The 10,258-nt window shown below is 45.5% G+C and overlaps 1 protein-coding gene across 2 annotated transcripts; it reads right to left on the reverse strand.

The window, feature by feature from the left end:
• Positions 1–478: 478 nt before the first annotated feature.
• On the reverse strand, positions 479–9,844 carry LOC123146171 (uncharacterized). 2 transcript variants are annotated; one of them, XM_044565759.1, is made up of 6 exons: positions 9,486–9,844; positions 8,844–9,122; positions 5,376–8,413; positions 5,137–5,238; positions 1,265–4,350; positions 479–1,139 (listed from the first exon to the last, which is right to left on the reverse strand). In XM_044565759.1, the coding sequence occupies exons 4-6, from the start codon at positions 5,152–5,154 to the stop codon at positions 1,136–1,138; spliced, it is 3,108 nt and encodes a 1,035-aa protein (XP_044421694.1). In that variant the 5' UTR covers positions 5,155–5,238; positions 5,376–8,413; positions 8,844–9,122; positions 9,486–9,844; the 3' UTR covers positions 479–1,135. The 2 variants fall into 2 exon arrangements, with proteins under 2 accessions (XP_044421694.1, XP_044421693.1); XM_044565758.1 differs by having other exon boundaries at positions 8,840–9,122.
• Positions 9,845–10,258: the final 414 nt, after the last annotated feature.

The raw sequence follows: 10,258 nt of genomic DNA on the forward strand, positions 1-10,258 counted from the left end.
GGGCTTAGCGCTTTTATCCCTGTAACCTGATCTTGTACGAGGGGCTGAGCATCCCCAATACTCCATGCTCACACGATCGCCACGGACACGCCTTCTTGCGTACGTGAACGTGGCGTCGACCTGTTGTTTTCTTTTCCCTCTATCAATGCAAAGATACGCTCCAAAGCGTATTCGCGAAAAAAGGAGTACTACTTGAGATGATTGAGGGAAAGATTGCTAATTTACAGGAAAATTCACCAGGTCGAGTAATTTTAGATGCTAATTTACAGGAAAATTAATACACCAGGACGAGTAAGAGGCTTGTTGCCAAGCTTGACAGCGTCCTGAACCTGAACAATGTTGTACTGACTGGGTTCAGTATTGCTGCAAACTTGAGCGACAGCAGCATGCCTGTAAATTAGCTCTGATTAAACTAGTCCCAAAAGCTGTGGCACTTGCCAAACACCCGAGGCAGCTACATTTCAAGAGCCTGGGAAAATGAACACCAAAATGGCAAATTATGCTTTGCAACCACATAACAAATATCACGACCAACTTCATAATCACAGGTAGCTCTTGATTTCAAGCTCATATTTAACAAACACACAGACTGGCACACACAGATGCTTCTCAGATCATTTCAAATACATTCATGGCAAACACTCGTAAGAGGAGAGGACCAGACTCACACTCACACTGCAGCCACATAGATACAGTACAGGCTGCTCAATTACTACTGGTGTATCAAACAATCCACACAAGCGCGCAAGCGGCGAGGTGGATGCAAGCCAACTCAGCAGCAAAGCCACGCACATCGGCATGGTCCAGGCATGTAGACACAAGCACATACCGGTCAGCTTCTTATTCCAGAGCCACAAAGGTAGGCGAGAGCCACCAAAAGCTCACGCCTATCACAACAGCACACCACAAAAGCAGTAACAGGGGGTCTCCCGCATGAGGGCCGACGCACCTGAAGGCTGAAGCTTTTCCTTCCATATTTGCATTGAACAGCCGGTCAAGAACCTGGAGGTGTCTGGCTATCCACGGGAGCACACGAAGAAGCCAAGCGCATGCAGCAGCAGCAGCAGCAACCATAGGAGCACAACCATCCATCCACGTCCCATGTCACGGTGGAAGAAACACATCGGTGCAGAATTCACCTAAACAACAAGTGTGTAAGACAATACAACGAAAATGGTTGAGTAACCAAGTCTAAATGCGATGAGTGGTATAGTGTGGAAACGAAACAGAGATGGAATCATCAACGTGCATGCATGCTTACTACCTAAGGACGGAGACCCTGGGCAGTTTCTTCTTGTATCGGGGCGTCCAACGGTCAGGGTGGTGGCCAACATCCACCTCGAGACAGACATCCTTCTCGATCTCTATGTCATCGGTGCCCACAACCAGCAGCGGATGACGCAGGTTCCAGCATCTTCTGATCACGATGGTCTTGACTGCCGGAGCCACCATCTTGAACTCGCATATCTGCTGCAGCTCCGGTAGGTCATGAAGGTGGATGGTGGTCAGCTTTGGGAATAGTATACCCTGGACGGCTATTTCTTCTGGGTGCTCATTGTCCAGTGTGAAGATGTGCTTGAGGTTGCTGCAGTGGATAATGTATAGTGTCTTCAAGCTAGGGAAGGAGGGGAACCACACCGGGAGCACAAACTGGAGGCTGGGGCAGGAGCGCACATGTAGGTGCTGCAAACTTCTGAAAGTACCACCGGTGCAGTGGTAGCCTTTACTGCAGATCCAACGGGCCATTAGGAGATGCGACACCCATAAAGTCTCTAGTTCCAGCAATCCGTCCGGGCTCGTTTGGAAGACGGCGTCCACCTTGGAGCACCTCTCAACGCAGAAGTGCCTAAGCTTGTTCCCCCAAAATGGAGGAGGCACAATAGCACATACCGGGACATCATGCACGTGCAGCGATTCAGCGTATAAATCCATCAGGCCACCTAGACCTCGATATTTGTCCAACTCGCTCTCCAAGAAATGGCTCCCTTCAGCGATCTCAACATGCCGATCCAACTTCATAGGCGGAGGCGGGAAAGCCTGCATTGGGAGTGAGGCATCACCAATCATGCTACTGACATCGCTGTATCGGTGTGCTGGAACAAGCTGCAGATTCAGGCTCTCTTCTTCAGAATGACCAATCTTATCACTGCATGGTGCTTCCGATTGAACAGGCCCAACAGACACAGGTGAGGAGGTGACTTGGATATCAAAACAAACATCTCTGGGGCTATTCATACCATAATATATTAAAGAGTGCAATGACCGGACTAGCCTTGCATCAGTTATTATAGCATTCACCTGCAACTGGGAGGAATTGTTCTCTTCAATAGTTGAGCGATGACACGCAGCTCCAGGTCGTGTGTCTATGTACAGCAGCTCTAGGTCCAGATTTCTCTCAAAGTCACTCTTGCCTGGAAAATTTATTGCACGAAGGTGCTCACATCCAATAAGAAATAGCCGCTTGAGCCCTGGGACTTGCACCACCATAGTTTCGAAGTCTAGTATCTTGATTGCAGTTCCAGAGAGGTCCAGCTCCAAGAGGTTGGGTAGCCCACGCAGAAACAGATTTTTCAACTGTTTACACCCTGCTAAGGAGATCTTGGAGACTTTGATATCCCTATTATTTGTTTCTGTTGTCGTAGGTGGACAGAAATGTTTGAAAGGTAGTTCAATGCTTGGTGTCCATTCAAAAGCTGGGCCATAACCATCAAAGCTGAAGGACTCAATGGACGAAGGAAGCCCACCAGGGCCATCAATGTTTTCCACCCCATCACAACCATCAAGTACAAGCACTCGAAGTCCACTCGCCTTTGATAGGCTTGTTGGCACAACTTCCATCTCAGTGTTACCTGATAAATCAAGTATCTCTATCCTTGTCTTATCCATAAAGGAGTTGCCAGCATCCCTGGATGTCTCCCATTGACATGTTGGTTTGATTATTCGGAGCCTTAGAAGGTTAGGTAGCCGCCCTTGCAAGTCAGCGGTGTACTGCCAACACCTTGTTCCCTCTATATTGAGCTCTTTGATATTAGTCATGAGATCCATCTTTTCTTCAGATAATATTTCATTCCAGTCTGTGTAAGAAAGGTGTAGCACCCACAGGCTATACAAACTTGTCCACTCTGTATGATCCTCTCCGTCACCAGTTTGGTCATCTATACAACAGTCCAGTCCAAGGAATCTTAGGCGATGGCTTTTCAGGAAAGGAGGTGCTGCAAAACTGAAGGCACAACAACAGAGAACTAACACACCAAGGTTGTTGGAATGCTCAAACAAGCCATGTGGCAACGGAATTGGGTAATCCGATCTTTCAAATGCCAAGAAGAAAGATGATGCCGCTGCAGGTATAGTTTGCAAACCATGTAATTTCGTATTCCTCGATGTGACTGAAATCCAGCGGTATGGCCCTTCTTCATAGACATCATCATCTTGAAGTATCAGAAAAGGAGGCTCCGTATGTTTCATGAACTTCCTAAGCACACCATTAACCAAAGGAGCACCACGCTCCCAATTTAACTTTCCATGCAATGCAATACTGATATCCCTTGCTCTGTCCCCTTGTATGATCCCATCGCACATCCAACAGTTGGAAGCATGAGCAACCCATTGAAAGGTGTGGAAGTTACAATGCAGGAATAACTGATAGAGACAACAATCTGCAACCATTGTTGGGTCGATGTCCAGCATACATGGACTCCGAGCAACTATGGCAGCAGCCTCTTCACGTAGTATTGCTTGAAACTCTGAACTTGTTAGTCGTTCTGTGATCATAGGGTGGACACAAGAAAGAGTGTGAGTGTATCTTAGCTTGTCTGCTATCTCGGAACACCAGTGATTCATGGTCAGGAATCTTCTTTTGAAGGTCCATATCATCATGTTGTCGCCAAATCTTGCAAATGGGGGACCAAAGGCGCCTATGTCAAACTCAACATCACTTCCATTAAGAAAAATCATCATAAATTTGCTGCCCCTCAGGGTTTGATCAATCATTTGCCCAACACGTTCTATTACATCCCTTGAAATTTCGTCAACTCCACTAAAATCATCCTCTTCATCTTGCTTGTCTAGGATGGACATCACTGAGTGGTCAAGTTTCAGTTCCTCTGCAATTAATCTCTGCATTGCTCTTCCACTTTTCCACTCTGAACAGTCTATATAAATTGTTCTGTCAAAGCATAGTTCTGGAGCAGTTCTCACAGACGGAAGCACTTTCGCTATGGATCGCAGAACTGCCGACGCCCCAAATCCACCCCAACCATCAAAATAGATGATCCTTACACTGCGGTCCATCATTGGAAGAACTCGAAATATCTCCTCTCTCGCTTCATCAACATCTTTCGCAAATATCTCCTATAAAATAAAATAAAAGGAAGAAACTGTAAGTCAGTCAGAACACCTTTGCTAGCTACAGCATTAATTAAACAAGTACCAACGTGTACTCTAAGAGTCTGAGTACTACCTCCATATAACATTGTAGGTCGTTTAAAAGTTGAGCAGAGTTAAGACTCTAGATAAATTACCATATTTACTCTTCCATTATTAGAACTATTACTAATGTATTTCACTACTTCCAGTTCCAAGCAGGAAATTACAAAGGGAAAAATAGGAAAAACAACATTGAAATTGTACAAATAATTATGAGAGGCACAGGAGAGTGATATTTAATGGGGTTCATGGTGAACAAACAAATCTAGGTCTTTGGAACACTCACATGATTCACATCTACTGCTTAGGCGAGGCCAATTACATAGCAATTACAGTGAGGAACATTTAATGATCTACCTGTCATTTATTATCATATAGATAGGTCCTTTCAGTATTCCTAACTTGTCTCAAAATAGGAATCCTTCTACATACCTATGGGTTTCAGCTCATTTTGTTAAATAAATAAATAGGCCCAGGAGCGCTCTGGCATATATGACTCTTAGCAGTGATTGCAACACTATCTAGAGACCACCATGTTTCTTTACCCAATGTTTCCCAACCTAGTGTCCCCTTCCATCGATGAGATCGAATAATATATATCATGCAAGCATGACTTAGGGTTGATGTAGAGAAATATTGGCATACATGACCACGAGATGCTCAACATAAGATAACTCATAGCCAAAGAAAAATCATGTACAAGAACGTTACCAATTTAGGAAGACTCATGATGAATTCCTCTGCCGAAGGCCAGGAGAGAAGCAGCAGAAAATTTAATAATCTAACCCATCACTGAAGATTTCTTGCCAGCCCCTACTCTTGCACAACAGAATGGTAACACGTTACTTTTGTGCTTGACCGCTCAAAGAATTAGTGCTACTTATGCAGCAGAATACTTGAAGGGCACAAAGAAAGAAAGCTAGAAAATGTTGTTGTATGTATGTGCATACCTCAACAGGAGAAGAGCAGTTTGAAGCACAGAAACTTGGACTGAAATTTCTGAAATAGTCCGATCAACTTATGCTACACTGCTAGTCAGCTAGTGCACCGCCAGATTAGAGTAGAAATGGAAATATGCAACAATTCCAGTTCGCGCTCCGAAGCTAGAAGCACGCAATGGACCCCAGAAATTTGCCTCCTCACCCTGATTAAAGCATCTAAGATTCTTTGCTTGTTGCCTTCACACTGGCCATAGAGCCCTTTGCTTCATGCTGCCCTTTTCCTCTTTGCCAAAGCATGAAGCAACGTGCTGCTTTATTCTTTTTCCTTTTCTTATTCATTTTCTAAAGATGATTCTTACAACCATGCAGAGATGCAAATATCCTGTCCTGGCCCCTGCAAAAATCTTTTTTCCATGTGTGACCCGCAAGCCTACAGGATATGAACCTTTTGTTTCTGACCTGATGACTGAGTGATGAATAACAAAAATGACCCAGCAAGAAAACATTTCCGCATGGATGCACTTTTTTGTTTTGGTCATTAATGCACTATCTCTGGTTAAAAGATACAAAGCTCTTACTGAATTCATGGACATCAGAAACCTGAATTCCTTAACTGTAGCATACATAAATAGAAATAGCTTGCTCAAGGGCTATACTTCCCAAAAATACATAAGGAATAAGATCAAATAGATGTTGCACCAGTGAAGAAAGTTTGACCAGCTGCACTCACTAATAATACGATCTGGAACAGTCATATTTACTGAATATCAACACCAAGAAAGCCAGATTACAGCGCCATTCATCCCCCATGGAACTAACTCATGTTCAGAACAATAGCTAGACAGACAGGAATAAAATGTACTGTAAAATGACAACGTCCTTTTTGTCTCCCAGGCCCAGGTGAAGATCTGCCCAGCAAAGCAAACAAGCAGCAGTGTAAAGGACGCATACGTGATTTAATCACCTTCCTTTCTTCTTTTTCAAAATGAGCTGTATTTCCTCGAGTACAGATGAAACATATTGGAGTTAAACCTGTGGAACCTACCAACCCACAATTTGTTGCTAAACATTCTAAGGGGAAGTTGAAGTCCACAAACAATCACCGGATGGTCTTTGGAGACAACACAGCCAAAGATCAGGTGATTAAGAGACTCATGGTCAGAAAAGAAAATGTGTGGATCATTGCCAGGCTAATGCCTCTTCATCATGCTGTATCTTGTCACCATGGGATTGAACATCATTTGCCACACAAAATCTTCTTAAGGCCACGTTTGGGAACAGAGTAACCTTTTACACTCATAAGCAGTTAGAGGTGTATTTTACTTGTGACAACAAATACCCTTGAAAGGCAGTTGTTTCGATCGACAGTATACATGGTAAGCAATCTGTGGCTATAAATTTAAAATCCACCTAATCAAGGCAAGAAATTCAGAATCCGAAGAAAATTTGGAAAAGCAATTCAATTCAAGCTCTGTGCCCTGTGCTCGATCTTGCCATAATTCATTTTCATACTTCAGCGTCAACCCAGAGTTTTACATGTTAGATATGTTTTTCAGCTTGCAATGTTTCCTGATTATATTATATTGTGTCAGTGTAGATGTGCTTTTTACTTTTTTGGACTGAAAAGTTTAATTTCGATAGTATACAGTACAGAAACGTGCAACATTACTAGTCTCTATATGTTTGTGCTTCTCAAAAAAAAAACTATGTGTGTGCAAGAATATAACATGTGAAGTTTCTGGCCTCTTCCAGCGAATATAACAGGCAAAGCAATTGCTTGTTCCTCACAACAAGATGGGCATGACTTGAATAAACCATGTTCAGAATTTTATGTTCATATAACAATGGATTCTGTTGTTCATTTAAATCTCAAAACATCAGCCGTGTTCAGAACAAGTTACTGTGAATTGTTAGAATATTCATATGAATCACACGGCGTGTCGGAACAAGATCTTAATCAACTCCCACAACAGAGGTTCGCTGCTGCCGGCCCAACCTGCGATGCAGTCTCAGTTTTCGGACACCTACCATGCCTTCCTCTGCTATTCATTCTGTGGGCATAAATAAATTATTCAAGATAACATCTGAAAAACATGACTAGCTAGGACAAGCCTTGTACATGTTAAAATTAGGACATACTGTAAATGTACGACAGGTGTGCAATGCACCCAGGTTCAGATACTGCGTATAATCAAAACTGAAAATAAATTCAGGTAACTTAACTGTCTGCGCCCAGGTCTCAGCCCCAAGCTTTTCATATAGCACTTCCCCTTCAAGCATCTGAAGATCTGCACGCATTCCTGAAGGAATGCTTCATTCCCATATCTCCATGAAGCTGTCGAGTTTCATCTTTCCCGCGCCGAGCGCTCTTCAGGCAAACTGCAAGCATACCAGTCTCTCATCAAGCCTCCAACAACTTCCTGCTTCCTGCTCAACCTTCATGCCGAATGTGCCGAGGCAGTGGGTTACAATCTTACGGGTAAAACCGTCAGATTCCATGACAGATAGCACAGCATTTTCTGGCATAGCATTTAACAACCAGTCATGCAACAAGGAGTAGTGCAGAATCATCAATCATGTCCAGAACCGTGTTCACAGAATTGACATCCACTATCCTCCAGAACCCATCAATCTCAACAGCCGAAAGGGAGTTCAGCCCATCCACCAGCTCTCTGTCGCTGGACTGAACAAGCACACAGAGAAATTGCCACGTGCAGAGTCCCTTCTTATGTCCGAAGCCATCTCCAAGATCCTCATCAAGCACATATGCCCTCTCCCTGAGAAGGCTACTTAGTTTGTCGAGCTGCAGAGCCATTCAGATTAATTCGATGCTACCAGGTGCAACTTTGATTATCGAAACGGACGCATCGCTGGCGACAGTAGCATCTTCATTGGAGTGGTCAGGTCTTAGGCTTGGCGCAACTGCTTTGCCAGGTGGTATCAGGAACATGGAATTGGATGTGCCCACGAACTTCATAGCCTAAGTCGCCAAAGGCATGCAGAGAACAGCAACAGCTTCTTCTTCGGGGCAGCCCTGTACTGTCACACTGTATCAAGAGAACTCTTCATCAAATTATCTCACAGATGGAAACACCATGTGTGCCTACTGTACAACAATAGCATAACAGATAATGATCTGTCAGTTGCAGCTGAACTAGTGGTGCAAGGGTGTGATTTATGACAATATAGTTGTGGCAGATTTCACTATTTATTTAACCAGCCTAAGCCTTCGGCTCGGGAACAGTCAACGTGTACTTTTCATGGTGGTGCTCTTTTCCACAGATCGTGTACTCATCTGACTAATGGGCTAATAATGAAGAACTACATATCAACTTAGATAGTACATCGATTGGCCTAGGAACTTGACAGTTGATGGCCCTAATCAAAGATCAAAAGAGCGTGGTTCTGACTTCTAACCTCTAAGGACAGGTTATTGGATCAAAAGCAGGGTGATCTCGATGGGAGGGGCTTACCTACCCTGCAGGAGGTCGGGGAGGAGGTCGGCGCGCACACCGACAGCACGGCACCAGCGCCGGGCCCAGAAACGCACGCCCCGGTCCCATCTTCTCCGGGGTTGGGCCCCACGTCCCCCATCACTGCGTCCATGGATCAGATCGAGACGATTGATGAAGCCCTGTTCAGCAACCCTCCACTCCTCCAAATTCTCAACTCCCAACTCCACAAGAACGCTAAGCTGCCAACTCCAACTTCTCACTTGTATATTTTGCATTGTTTTGCTCAATGGACAGCCATACCCTGGTGTTGTACAGACGGTTGCAGGTTCAATATATGTACTGAACATATTACAGATAACATGAATTTCACATTGGGAGGAACTCCGCATAGATTTCAAATTGACACAGATCCAAACAACGGCCCTATGTCACTGTACAGCGATACACCAAATGTTGAAAGACCATATAAGTCTTTGGCATTACAAAACATTCAACTAGCATTCATCTTTTTCTTGCAGACTCGTATATGGTGCAGGATACAGAAAAGGCACAAAGTCCTAATTAACAGGTGAGCTGTGGATCTTCCCCTCAAATGCCGTTGCAGGCAGAAAGATTGAGGGCATCACGAGCTGGGGTAGAAGAAAATTAGGGATTTTGTCCTCACCTTGCCGGATGTGCAGCACTTGAAGATAACCGAGGGCGGGGTCGTCTGTGCCATCGGTGGAAGGAGCCAGACCAGGGCAAGCCGAGGGCGGTGGCGTCGGCGGGAGGAGCCACACGTGGAGCACGAGGCCGAGTGCGGCGGCGTCAGTGCCGTCGGTCGGACGAGCCGGACTAGAATGAGCCGAGGGCGACGGGGTGGGTGCCGTCGGTGGGACGAGACGGACCAGAGCGAGCCGAGGGCGGCGGGGTCGACGAGCGGAGTACGGTCGAGATTTGTTGGTCAGGGGGCGATGGGAGGCGGAGTTGCTCGCGGTCGCCGGTGTAGTGCGACGGCTAGGGTCAGATTTCCGATGACACGTGTAATTTATCTGTACTCACAACAATAAAATACTCCTTCCATACCGAAATAAGTGTCCCCTGAATTTTTGCAAAAAAAAAAAACACGTCGTCGCAGAGCCCCCTCGCGTCCATTGCTCCCTCCTTGCCTCCGACACACTGGCATCCACCCTTCTCATCAACGCCCCCCCTCGACACCTCACATGTGTCCTCCTTCTCGCCTCGTTGCCTCCATCCTCACCTCGTTGCCTTTGACCGAAAAAATCTTCAATTTTTGGTGGATCCAATGGTCGGAATGCATGTCCGGTGGCGGGGAAGCCGGAGGCGGGAACCCTAGCTCCAAAGCAAGCATGACGGCACTCGGCAGTGGGCAAGCAATACGTTGGTCGGCGCTTGGCGGTGGGAAAGCGGGATAGCGCTCGACGCAAACCGGCGCTC

Source organism: Triticum aestivum, chromosome 6D, assembly GCF_018294505.1.
Source record: "Triticum aestivum cultivar Chinese Spring chromosome 6D, IWGSC CS RefSeq v2.1, whole genome shotgun sequence".
Classification (NCBI taxonomy): domain Eukaryota; kingdom Viridiplantae; phylum Streptophyta; class Magnoliopsida; order Poales; family Poaceae; genus Triticum; species Triticum aestivum.